Here is a 14,089-nt window from a genome sequence, read left to right on the forward strand (position 1 = left end):
ATAATTAATTAAACAATGTCTGTTTTATTTGAAGAAGCTTGCATCATTGATTCTTATTTTCCTGATTATTACTGTTAAGCTGCTTTGAAATGATCTGTTATAAAAAGCACTATATGATAAAAGTGACTTGACTATTTTTGTGTGTGTGTGTGACTCGCTGCAAAATGTGAGCCGAATGTGTATTTCAGTCGTTTAACTTCTATTTGCCGTGGTTGTTTATGTATCTCAGATCCCCCTCAGTTCCATATGTGCTGCACACTCTCATTCTGTCGTGTGATCTATTATTAACAGATCTCCATGCACGGATCGCTCAGCCTGTGGATTACGGAGCGGAGAGAGAACACGGGCTGTGAGTTTGACCGCCGCTCCCCTGGGTTCCTCCGCCAGCCCCTCGCCGCCTTCAAAGACCACGAGCTGCCGGATGAAAGAAAGTAGAGGAGGGGGCTGAAGACGCCATGAGGACAAAGAGACTGTGATATTACGAGGTGTGGGGGTGATGGGTAAATCAATATTATATATACAAAGATTATATATTGACGTTAGGCAGAATTATGAGCTGTGTTTTTAATATAACTTCATCATTTTCTGTGTATGCACACCTGTGCTCTCCAGAAGAGACCGAATGGCATGTGAAAAATAGAGACGAATGGCTTGTAAATGAAATGTGAAGCCGCATGGGAGCTCCACTCACACAATCTCGGCTCCTGACGGCGTATAGGATGGTTTAGAGAGCGCGTGGGAGGGCTCAAGTGAATCCACGCTGTGTGTGGGCCTTGTTCTCCTCCGTGAAACACTCACACACACGCTAAAAAGCACAAATGAACTCAATGAGCATTTGTTAGCTTTATTATTAATGGTGACTAAGAGAATTTGTGTGCTGTCTAATTCAATGAATGACACACACACGCACACATGTGGTGCATGGTGCCAAATGCCTGTCCGGGAACGTGACAAGTGTGCTTTAAAGTCAACATGACATTAAAATTGATGCCATGTTTAAATTTGGAATAGAAGTAAGAGTCTATAATAACATGTGACCATGGAGCACAAAACCATTCTTAAGTCACTGGGGTATATTTGTAGCAATAGCCAAAAATACATTGTATGGGTCAAAATTATTCATCTTTCTTTTATGCCAAAAATCATTAGGATATTAAGTAAAGATCGTGTTCCATGAAGATATTTTGTAAATTTCCTACCATTAATATATCAAAAGTTAATTTTTGATTAGTAATATGCACTGCTAAGAACTTCATTTGGGCAACTTTAAATGTGAACCCTTAGATTCCAGATTTTCAAATAGTTGTACCTCGGCCAAATATTATCCTATCATAGTAAACATACTGTACATTAATGGAAAGCTTATTTATTTGGCTCTTAGATTAAATTTTACCCTTATGACTGGTTTTGTGGTCAAAGGTCACAAATAGAAATTGGCTTTCTCAGAGCACATCATGTATATGTATATTTGTATTTATTTTACATTTTACATTTATATTAAGTCATTTAGCAGACACTTTTATTCAAAGCGACTTACAAATGAGGACAATAGAAGCAATCAAATCCAACAAAAGAGCAATAAAATGTAAGTGCCATAGAAGGGTTTTTTTATATTATAAATAAAAAAAGAGAGCAAGTTGATAGAGTAGAAAAAGAATAGGGAACGCTTGTGTTAAAGGGTCCTTTTTTAATAAAAATAAAACAAGTCAAAAGAATAGAAAAATAATAGAGAATGCTGTTAGAGTTAGAGGCAGTTTTTTATTTTATTTTATTTTTTATTAAAGAAAGCATAGTAGATAATTTCAACCAATAGCCAAAAAGCTGTTTACATTGTCAATGTTTGAGTCAGTGATTGTAGGTAATCATGCCTTTCTAAAATCTTGCCAATGATAAATGCAGCTCTTTAATGTTGCTGCAATAATAGCAAATAACAGTAGATTGAACTAAACAGTGCAAGTACATATCTTCTAATTTTTTTTTAATCATCCTGGTTCCTGGTCCTGCACTATATTTTTTTTCTGTTTTGTTGAATATTGTGTTTCACTTAAATATGCGTCATCTTACAGCAGCAAAAATGGGTTGCAAGCGCCATTTCACGTTGACTTTAATTGTTCCTGGGAAATGCTCCAAAGGTGTTGAAAAAAAAAAAAGAGTTTCCCTTCCCCAAGGACCTTTCCACACTGCATTAGCTGCAGAATACCTGTTTCAGCACTTTCTAAGTAAACTAAGCATATTGTGGATTTGCTCGTTTGGTGGCATTTCAGTGTGGAATTACAGCAACCCGGCTGATAGATGGCAGGAAAAATGGAGACAGTGTGGAAAATCACAGATAATCCTTAGACCTCCTCAGATCTAATTAAGATTTTCTCTAGGAAAGGATGGGATCCCTCTATAAAGTGCCAATAGAGTGTCAGTCAATTCTTTTCATGGACTTTCTTTATTTCTTTAGCTTAAAGAGAAGAGTGTGGCACTAGCAACACCAAGGTTTGGTTGCCAGGGAATGCATGAAGTAGAAAAAGTACATTGAATGCAATTTACATCACTTTGAATGAGTGTCAGAAGATGCATATGTTTCTCTTTATCTGTTCTTAAGATAAATGCAACAGCATCATTATATTCAGCAGCAGAGTTTTAACTATAGCAAACACAGTGGTTTCAGTGCTGGGCAGTGAGCCATGTCATGTGTATCATGTGTCATGCCTCATTAGTCTGTAAGGCCGAGTGGCATTGCCAACATTGAGCTGTGATCTTATTTGTAGATTTAAAGGTTTAGAAACCAAACAACACCGGATCTATCTTATTGAATTTTTTGCACAGAAGAAACGATTTGACATCTTGTGCCAGAAATAAAAGTTTAAAGTTACAAAATTCTTGATGGATTGCCACTTCATAAAACATTAACTGATGGACTGGAGTGGTGTGGATTACTTGTGGATTATTGTGATGTTTTTATCAGCTGTTTGGACTCTCATTCTGACGGCACCCATTCACTGCAGAGGATCTGTTGGTGAGCAAGTGATGTAATGCTACATTTCTCCAAATCTGATGAAGAAACAAGCTCCTCTACATCTTGTGTGGCCTGAGGGTGAATACATTGTCAGTAAATGTTCATTTCTGGGTGAACTATCCCTTTAAGCGAATTTCTCCCGACGAATCTTTTCTCTTTCTCTTCTGGAACACTCACTCAGAAGTAATTAACAAAGATTATCGCAAAGCAGCTTGATCCAGCTAACAAGCATGGAATGGGATGACGCTCTCTGAGAAATGATTTTCTTCTCGGGCCACTGGATTGATAAGAAATAAAAGTGCATCAAAGCGTCACATATCTCAAAGCTTAAAGCCTTTATGCAGTTTCTGTCCAGCTCTTCTCACATAGCCAGGCATATCTTATTGAAACAGAGTCTGCTCTGGTCATGGCACCTCAAACTCAAGGTCTATCTCATTTGTTAGTGCAGACCAGGAGCCCTTTAGCCTGAGACTAACGCTGTTACTAGACCATAAATTCCCTTGACCGGTGAAGTCATGCATGATATCATATGGGGCTTCACTGTGGACTGATTTGGGAAAAACATTTGGTAATGTGAGTAGAGACCAGCCTCTCCACTGGGAGTTCAAATTGCCATTATGGTTAAATGCAGAGTTGTCACAATTCTCAGAAATGAGTTTCAGAAATCTCTGATTGGTTAAAAGGCTTATGTTTATGGCTTATGTTTATTTCAGATCAAAATATGCTCTATCTATCTATCTATCTATCTATCTATCTATCTATCTATCTATCTATCTATCTATCTATCTATTAGTAACAATTCCCTGGATTCAGATTCTAAACTGTAGCAGCATAGTCTCCCCACAGCATCAGCAACTTTTACACACACAAACCAGAGAGAGAGAGAGAGAGAGAGAGAGGAGGGGTGAGTGAAGGAGAAGACACACTGCGGAGTTCAGCAGAGAAGAGATGAAGAGAGCTGGAGACAGAGACCAAACCGACATCACAGAGCTGTGAACACACAGGAGCTCATGCACACACTCCGCCTCTGAGTTCAACTCCACGTCTCTGACACTAAGCAGCTCTGCTGTGGACTTCAACGCTGCATCTGTGATTATTCTGGGCTGGACCCCCTTTGGACTGTGTCTTAACATGCTGGGAGTTCAAAGTGAAGCTCTGCTGGTCGGCTTGGTGGTTTGGATGGGAATCCTGTGGGGAGAGATCACAACCCAAGGTAATGTTGATTACTGCACTGATTCATTCAGATGCCCTTGTGTCTTTCATGCACTGACACTGCTGTTTAACAGAAAGAGCCCTGGAAACTTTAATAGCACGCACCTCACTTTTATCATGATTACGCACAGCCTATTTGATAAAGACTCGTTGCAAAACAAGTATCTGAGTTCAGTCTAACCGATGCGACCTGTGAGGTTTGCGGACAAGAGCATATGAGACAAGCATGCCTGTTTTGATCAGTTTGGCTCGTGCATGCGCTGCCAGAATTGTTTTCAAGACAAAAGTAGGGCAGAAATAATAATGAAGAAACATGCTTATGTGTGGATCTGCTACATAATAACGCACTTGGACAAAGAGAAACGCTGCGGGATTCCAACTGAATGTGATTTTATAATATATCACATGTATAGATGTGATGTATAGACATCGTGCTTAAATCACAGTAAAAAAAAAACATTTGGACTTGTGCTTTAACTGTAATGAAAGTGCATGGAATGAAATGAAAATGCACTGGTTTGTTGTCAGCTAATACGCGTGTATGTGTGCTTGTTTATTCATAAGCGTGCTTCCTTTACGCTATTATGAGTTTCTTTGCGCAAGATCGCGATAAAAATAAATGCTTTCTTTTGTAAATCGTGCGCTCGCATCCGAAACAGGAGCAGTTTGATTTCAGTGAGTGTCACCTCCCCAAAACAGGAGCACTCACCCTCCCTGACCTGGTGTAATAAATGCAATGCTGTTGCATTATTCATGCAGATGCGTGAACAAGAAGTCAAATGACTGTGTTGGTTCATCCACCCGTGTTTTTCTTCCCCGAGCAGCTCTTTAATCACTTGCTGGGTAAATTTAGCTCAGTTCCACGCGCGTGGGCAACTCATCTTTAATCGGGACATGCGCGAGTGCATGTGTCTCCTTAACACGATTCTGTCCTCTAGTAAAAAATATGGTTTATTTTCCGTCAGTGGTGTGCGCTGATCTTATGAAATGGGAAGGAAAAGACACCTGTCTGCATTTGGATTATTTCTGCATGCAAATTCATATATCCAGCTCCATTTAAGGTTTCCATGTTAAAGGAACACAGCGTTTGCTACACTATAAGCAAGTAGAAAACAATATGTTTTTGTTTCTATAGAACAACCTAGGCTATATTAAAAACTCACGTAAAAAACACACGTTTAACTATGCAAGTTAAAAATTGTTTCAAACATAATCACTACAACAATATAATAACGAATTGTTTTAATGTCGTTAATAGTACAAGCTGCTGTTTGTATGTTTATATTACGCTTTATTAGTCGCAGTTATTGTATCATCGACTATCCTTGGTTAAACGTGCGTTATTGTCACAGACACGGAGGTGCAGATAAAGCTTTATTATTTTATTTATTATATTATTTATTGATTCTAGTGATTTTAAATTAATTTTGATTCAGATTTAACTGTAAGTGATTTAATTGTAAGTGGTTTCGTAATTATTCGTCTCTATTATTCATCGGTTTGATGTATTCGTGTTTTTCGCGCACCTGTTGTGAACGTTGTAGGCGGGCTTTATTACGTTGACAGCGTGATCAGCCAATCACAGCGAAACAGACACACCCACGCGCGCAGGTACGTTCAGGGGGCAAGGAAGTCGACCGGAAGTTGAAGTCGGGTGGGGGCTGCCATCTTTTAGCAGAACTTCACTTGCGTTAGCATTCCCATTGATTCCCATTCATTTTGGCGTCACTTTGACAGTGAATAACTTTACATCTGAGGCGTTTAAAGACTCCGTTTGTCCATTATTTATTTCTAAAGATACACGACAATGTATAAAGGGCTCCATTACCTTCTATGTTACATTATGGCCCCGTATAAACAGTTTTTGTAAAAAATAGGCTAACGATTGCGTCATAACCACTCGTCTCTCTGTCGCATTACCGTACAGACAGGAGGAGAAGCTCGCAGGCAATTAACTTAATATGGCGTACTGGCGTTACATTTTAAATACTATACAAAATAATTAATCAGAATACTTACTCCTGCTCACTCACGCCAAAGAACTCCCCGCTCAAGCTCGCCGTCTCTGCAAGATTAACGATGGCAGTTTTCACGCACAGCTACTAGAAGATTTACATCTGTCAGACAGGTTGCTGACGTCGTCAAGCTTCGTTTGAGTCTGCGCGTCAGAAAGGAAGTGCTAAAAAACGCTAAAAATGGGCTTCACTTGTCTCAATTGAGTTCCAATGGGGTCGCTGTGTCCATTTCTTTTACTGTCTATGGATACGTTTCGCATTTTACCGCCATGTTTAATGATGAGATTGTTGACGCGGATGTGGATTTTACTGTTAGGAAAATGCAAGCAGTTATAACAGAAGTGGAAACATGGTCATATCAGTGGGGGTTTACAAAGACAATAATTTTTTAAAAATGTAAGGTTGACAAGGCGATACAATTAAATTTATATGACTAAAATATAGTAGGAATTGGACAAAATTCAGTATAAGGCATAAAGGTTAATAAAAGGGGATATACCCCTATGACAGCAATACAGATTGAAACAGGGAAAATACCCTTATTAGAACTGAGGAGAATGCAACTTTCTTTGAATTACTGGGCTAGTATACAAGGACATAACATAGATCATCCAGCAAAAGAAGGGTTAAAACCCTGTTGGAAAAAAGTAAAGTCAGAAATCAGGAGTTTTGGGTGGGTGGTGCTTTAAGTGGCAGAAGAAATGGAAATAAGTGGCCATTAATCCAACGGTTCCCATGGTCAATAATTCCCCATTGGTTACTACCGCAGCCCAATGTGGATATGTCACTGTTAGAAAGGAGGGACAAGGCTCAGGGGGACAGATATAACACTCAAATGGTGCATATGTAGATTCAAACCAATTATTTTAGTTATGTCTTGATTTATTCAGATGCATCAAAAGATATTGAAAACAGAGTAAGAGTGGCATACACAGTAATGGATTTTAATGTCAAAGTTAACAAAAGGATTTCAGATAATTTATCAGTATACACTAGAGAACATGATCGCAGTTTTATTGGCACTGCAGTGGGCTGAGGAAAATAGACCATCGAGGGCTCTTATTTGTTCTGACATTAATGACACTAGAAAGTGGTCATATTGAGAGTAGATCTGATGTACTGATTGAGATCCTTCAGACATTATACAGGATTCAGATGATGGGTTTAAAGGTATCCTTCAGCTCATATAGGAATAAAAGGAAATAAATTGGCAGATGAGTGTGCTAAGGAAGCCACAGGAAAATCAGAAATAGACCTCAAAGTAAATTATTGTAAGACTGAAATGAAGTTTTAATCTAACAACTTGTGAAAATAAGATGACAGAAACAATTGGAGGAAGAAAGAACAAGAAGATTGTTTTATAACATCCAAAAGTTATAAGTCTTGTGGATTCTAATACATAGGCTATAATTCTTGTGGGTATTTTTAATGTTTTTCCTCGCTCCATAGACTTCCATTTTAATGTTGTGTTCCATTTAGTTTGACAGCTTTAACCATGCAATATTCTGTAGTCTGCACAAAATATGATGTGTAAAGAAACAAAATGGCAATTTAATGGCAAAAACCATTTGTTTTTCAACTGTACAGTTATTCAAAATCTAGATTGCCACATTAGCTTCCAAGTTGGCTTTTGTTTAACTGACATAGTGGAAAATGTGAATTGAATTAAACAGCATAAGAGCATTACTTTAAACACAATTACAGTGCATTGTTTGCGTTTACAAATAATGAGTTAAATTGTCTGAAAATTGACAACATCTGTAATAGTGATTACTTAACTTAATATAGAACTGAATTGGTATTGAACCCAGCCAGCACTTTCCATAACTAGTAGTGTACGATTAAAAAAGTTATCATGTCCCTTGTGTTCACTTTGGATCACGTCCCATAATAATTGATTTCTCTTTGTTTTGGCACACTCTTGATTCGTTAAAAGGAATGAGATCTTAGTTACATAGCTGTCTTTATTTACTGCCGGTGATATGATAGCGCTCTTCCATGCTACAAAACACATGAGAGTGTTTTTACTGGCGACTGAATCTAAATTGTTATATTTTAAAGAAAGAATTCTCTCATGTGACTATTTGCTCTCCATCATTGTGTTTGGTGTTCATTTGTAGAAGAAATGTGCCGGTCGCTCTCTTCCATGCAATTACAGTGAATGGGAACTAGGGCTTTCATGCTTCAAAAGTGCCATAAAAGTATTCATAGGACTCACGCTCTGCTTCCACAGAGGAAAGAAAGTCATACGGGTTAGGAATGAGTGAGTGCGATTTCTATCGCCTGCAAAGTTTTAAGCAAATTCACAATAGCTCTCCCAAAAATCAGATGGACTCTTCTGGCGGTGCTGTCAGTGTTATTTTCACAGGGCCAGAGCTCTCTAGGTGACAGACTGTCTGTTCTGCACCTTCTGAAACTCACTCATCTGGAATTTGTCCTTCTCTTCCCATCACATCACTTCTTGTCTTTCTCCGCAGCTCTGCCTAGTTTCTGATACACAAAGCCAAATCAGAATAGAAAGGGCAAGAATGTCCCGCAGGAAATGTCTGATAGGAACTAAAACAAGTGTGTGAGATGTACTCTCAGAGGACTACAGGCTTAAATATGTGTCCTTTGCTGTGGATTTATGGAGACCGGAGTCATTCTACAAAAATGTAAAAAGTGTCTTTTGACTCATTAACATGTAAATAGGTTCCAAAAATGGGGATTTCACAGCAATGCCATAAATACCCTTTAGGTTCCCCAAAGAACGTTTCAGTGAACATTTTTTTTTAAATATTATGAAGAAAACTTTTACAACTAGATGCAGATGGAACCACATAGAATGTAATAATAATTAATAACAATAAAGAATCTTTATATTTATGAGTGTAATGGATAGTTATACACATTTTCTGTTATTGACTTGTTGTGTTTTTGTTAAGCAGGCCTCATTACCATGATTTTTTTTATAGTACACAACTAATTAAAGAAAAGTGAATATTTGTATAAGTATCAGCCAGTGGCAGAACTACCAGCAGTGCAGATGGGAAAAATTAAATAATTATTTAAAATTAATATTCAAGATGGCACAGTACAATTTATTAATACTTTATTTGTCTGAGACAGTGTTTAAAATGTTACTTGCAAATTATTTTATATTGTAAAATAATTTAATTTATTTGTGTAATATAATTCTATAAAAATACATTATAATTTTTTTAATTATATTTCTATAAATATAACTAAAATTATGTATTTAAAATGGTTTTAAGGAATGTTTTTAATCACTTTCTCTAATATTTATATTGGTTAAAAAAGTAAAACTAAATACTTTAATGCTTATTGAAGTTTATTTATTTAGTTTTTTTTTATACATATTCATATCTAGCCAGCCCCAAATATTGTATGGTAGCTCATACCTTTGTCATTTATTATAAAATAATTGTAATTAATTTAATCAATGTTTAATATAACTACAAAACATTTGCAATAAAGTAATGGATTACATTATACATTTATAAAATTATACTTTAATGAATTTTTTTTATTGAAATCGTTAATTTTTAAGTATATATTTAGGTATAAAAAAAATGAAAAAGGCATAGTTTCATAGAATGAGTCATTTGATTGATCCTGTGTGGGTTTGTTGATTTAGGATATGATGTGCTTCTGTCTGGTTATGAATCCATCACCAGGTGTTTGTTTTGCTAATATCATATTTCCCTAATTGGATATGAAAACAAACACTAATGTTGATCCGTTGAACACTGGCATGTTCTGTAAATATAAGCGTTAGTTAATATCTCTAGCGTAATTTGTTGGCTTGCATTATGGTATTATTTTTGTTAAGCATGTGGTGTGTTAAAAATAGCTATAAGCTCTTAAGATTTCTGTCTACATCAGAATACGGTTGTATGCAAGATCACTGGCATTTTATAAGCTCTGACAGTAGGGCAGCTTGCATAATATCTGCTATCCTATACCGTGTGCTGGCGGCCTGTGCATGTATACAGTGGATCTTGGAAAGTGCCTTCCGCTGTAGTTTCCTCTGAATGAGAGGTTTGCATCTGATGCCCTGGAGGTTTGCTGACGGGAGGGCGACTGACAGCTTCTCTTCAGCGCCTGCAGCCCGACTCAGCAGCTCAGCACCTCCTCATCCTTCACACAGATTCTCTAGTCACTGGGAATTGGTGAGACTTTCTCGGGTTTCCTTTGAACACTCGTGTCCTACAGCACAAAAAAAATCAAGAGGAGATTTTAAAAATTGTAAGTGGTGGTTTTAGGACATGCTTTATGCATTACCGGCTAATTTAGTGACAGTTAAGATGTTTTATATTATTTCAAAAGTTTACTATGTGAGCTATTAGAACTTTTAAGAAATTATTTTTACTAAAATACCTAGTTAATTCCTCCCTTAACCTCAGCTGAGATATTATGTGGTTGCTGCCAGAACATTGTTACATTTGTCATTTATGTTAGTGTTTAACCAGCAACCTACAGACCATAAAAATGTAGAATTTTGCTCTGGCAAACACTGCTCTTGGTCTGCCTTTAGCACTCTGTGTTTTGCTAAATGGCAAAATATGGATGTTTTTCTTTCCTGCTGGGATCAACCCATCAAACTATTGGTTACCAGCTCTATGTTTTCGCCAACTCGCTTATCAGGTAGGCAGCAAGAGGCTGTCGAACGAAAAGGCAAATTAAGGCCCTCTTTAACGTTTCTTGATGAAAATGTGAGGAAACAGTTTAGCGTAAACTTCCTGACACAAGAGTTTCACAGGCGAGCATCTGTTGCCTCGGAGTGTTAATGAAATGATCAGGCAGTGTTAATCAGCCCTGACTGATCGCATTGGTCGAGTGAATCCGACAAAACTAATGGAAGACCCAAAGGATCAGCTCATTTTTACCTGTGGCCTGAAAAGAGGATATATTAGTGTGTGTTTTGTGTTTAGTTGCACTGACTGGATTCATTTCAGGGGTCATTAAATGCTCTAAAATGTTCACTCTGACATGCAGAAGAGTGTGTGTGCATGACTGATTAAAGTTAACATGATATCAAAATCAGCTTGACTTTCATAATAAATGATCCTAGTCTTATTTGAAAGGATTAAGTGTATGTCATGCCAAAATTGTTTGACTCAGAACATTAATCACATTTGGTTGCAGCGTTCCACCATTTCATGTTTGTTGAGTTTTAAGTAGTAGTTCTCTCAAAAATAAAGATTTGCTGAAAATGTACTTACCCTCAGGCCATCCAAGATGTAGATGGGTTTGTTTCTCCATTGGAAGAAATTTGGAGAAATGTAGCATTTCATCACTTGCTCACCAATGGATCCTCTGTAGTGAATGGGTGCCGTCGGAAAGAATCCAAACAGCCGATTATCCACAAGTAATTAACACCAATCCAGTCCATCAGGTAATATCTTGTGAAGCTGAGAAAAGAAGCAAATTCACTATGAAGTTGTTTTAACTTTGAATTAGGGCCGGGACTTGATTAAAAAAATTAATCTAATTAATTAGAGGCTTTGTAATTAATTAATCGAAATTAATCGCATTTTAATCGCATATAAATATTTGACCTGAGAACAGTGAGAAGTAATTTTTTTTCACATGGATTTATAGTATACCATTGAATAATGACTGAATACATAAGCTTAAGCAACAAAATATTGTTTATTTTTGTTCAACCAAGTCTAGCAGACCAGTGCAATTTTTGCCATGAAGTGTAGCAATAGCATATTTAGAAACAATTTAGAAATAGTACATTTCAGAAATTCAGGAAGCTTATAGGTGCTGGAACCTTCTGTAAAGTGTTTTTTTAAGTAAAACACAATACTGTCAATTACATTCAGAATATTGGAAACACTGACTATTAGAAAACATCTCTCTGTTGCTTCAGAGGCCATAACTTACTAAGTCCAACTCTCAATAACCTTGGCCAAAACAATAAAGAGTTCAACATAAACTGTTGCACCAACAAAATAATACATAGTTCAACATAAAGTGTAAAGTCCACGCTAGCTGCTATATGTTTTGCGTTGAGGTGATACTTGAGACCAAAGACAGTAAAAGAAATGGACACAGCGACCCCATTGGAACTCAACTGAGACAAGTGAAGCCCATTTTTAGCATTTTTTAGCACTTCCGTTTCTGACGCGCAGACTCAAACGAAGCTTGATGACGTCAGCAACCTGCCTGACAGATGTAAATCTTCTAGTAGCTGTGCGTGAAAACTGCCATCGTTAATCTTGCAGAGACGGCGAGCTTGAGCGGGGAGTTCTTTGTCGTGAGTGAGCAGGAGTAAGTTTTCTGATTAATTATTTTGTATAGTATTTTAAAATGTAACGCCAGTACGCCATATTAAGTTAATTGCCTTCAAGCTTCTCCTCCTGTCTGTATGGCAATATCTCTACTGTGCGACAGAGAGTCGAGTGGTTATGACGCAATCGTTAGCCTATTTTTTACAAAAACTGTTTATACGGGGCCATAATGTAACATAGAAGGTAATGGAGCCCTTCATACATTGTCGTTTATCTTTAGAAATAAATAATGGACAAATGGAGTCTTTAAACGCCTCAGATGTAAAGTTATTCGCTGTCAAAGTGACGCCAAAATGAATGGGAGTCAATGGGAATGCTAACGCAAGTGAAGTTCTGCTACAAGATGGCAGCCCCCACCCGACTTCAACTTCCGGTCGACTTCCTTGTCGCCTCCTTGAGACTCGATGAGCTGCGGTGATATGCGAACGCTAGTTGGTGCTCCAGTATAATCCGTCAGCCGAAATTCATCCAGTGAGTCATCCGCGGTGCAAAAATAAGTTATCAAAAATGCGGGATTTTTTTTCTGTAATTAATTAATCTTAGTTAACGTGTTATTTTTTGTGTAATTAATTAATCTCAATTAACGCGTTAAAGTCCCGGCCCTACTTTGAATCATTGTTTTTTTGACAAAATCCATAATAATGCTTTGTCCATTGAAAAAGTCCATCCCCTGTTGTCCTCTCACAGCAAAATCCACCAACATATTTGTTTACAACTGATTTGGATCTGTTTGAAGTTAAAAACTTTCTTAATTATGTATTTATTCTTTAAAACATACAGATTTTTCTCTTGCAAGACATTAATTGATTGACTGGAGTGGTGTGGATCACTTGTGGATTATTGTGATGTATTTATCAGCTGTTTGGACTCTCATTCTGACGGCACCCATTCACCCATTGGTGAGCAAGTGATTAAATGATACATTTCTCCCCATCTCCATGAATAAACTAACTCCTTTACATCTTGTATGGCCTGAGGGTGAGTACATTCTCAGCAAATTTTGGAGATAATGGTTCCTTTGAACATTTGCTCCCTCACATTGAGCCAAGGTGCTCAAATGGGAAATATGAATTTAAGCCTGGTTTTTGTTGTGTCTTGATTGTTCCCTTCTTTTAATGCACTCTGCTGTTAAAAGAAAAGCAATAAACTGTAATGAAATTATGCAAGACCTTCAAGACTGGAGAATAAGGCTCCTCAAGCGTCTAAATGTTCACTGTTGCCAACAGACGCCTTTTAAAGAGATTAAAAAGCAGGAGATTGTTGAGGAATAGGACACAGCCCCTCATAATCGCTCCTATGGCTACAGCTCTAATGATGCATGTGAATGAGAGATTCAGAACGTCAGCGCTGAACTTTGAAGATGCTCCATGATGAATCTGAGCCTCTGAATATGACGGTGTCACTTCAGCCAGATGGAACGGTTGGTGCAAAGCATGCACCATCTGTCAGGCACATGACACCTCAATTTCCGCGGAGCATTTTACATGCTTAATATTTCAGCTTCCCTTTGCTTCAAAGCGGTGGCTGACAGGTCGCATGTTTCGAAACGTCCC

General features: G+C 37.5%; 1 protein-coding gene across 4 annotated transcripts in view; it reads left to right on the top strand.

Annotated features, from left to right (window-relative positions):
- Positions 1-223: 223 nt before the first annotated feature.
- The window catches only part of sez6l (seizure related 6 homolog (mouse)-like), a 40,322-nt gene continuing 26,456 nt past the window's right edge, over positions 224-14,089 (top strand). Inside the window, exons 1-2 of one of the 4 annotated variants that reach the window (XM_026274375.1) lie at positions 224-485; positions 3,801-4,220. In XM_026274375.1, the coding sequence (XP_026130160.1) occupies positions 4,139-4,220 (82 nt within the window). In that variant the 5' untranslated portion in view covers positions 224-485; positions 3,801-4,138. Of the gene's footprint in view, positions 501-3,800; positions 4,221-14,089 lie in introns of all 4 variants that reach the window. The other 3 variants (XM_026274376.1, XM_026274377.1, XM_026274378.1) reach the window with 3 other exon arrangements.

The sequence above is a fragment of the Carassius auratus genome, chromosome 10, assembly GCF_003368295.1.
Source record: "Carassius auratus strain Wakin chromosome 10, ASM336829v1, whole genome shotgun sequence".
In the NCBI taxonomy this organism is placed as follows: Eukaryota; Metazoa; Chordata; class Actinopteri; order Cypriniformes; family Cyprinidae; genus Carassius; species Carassius auratus.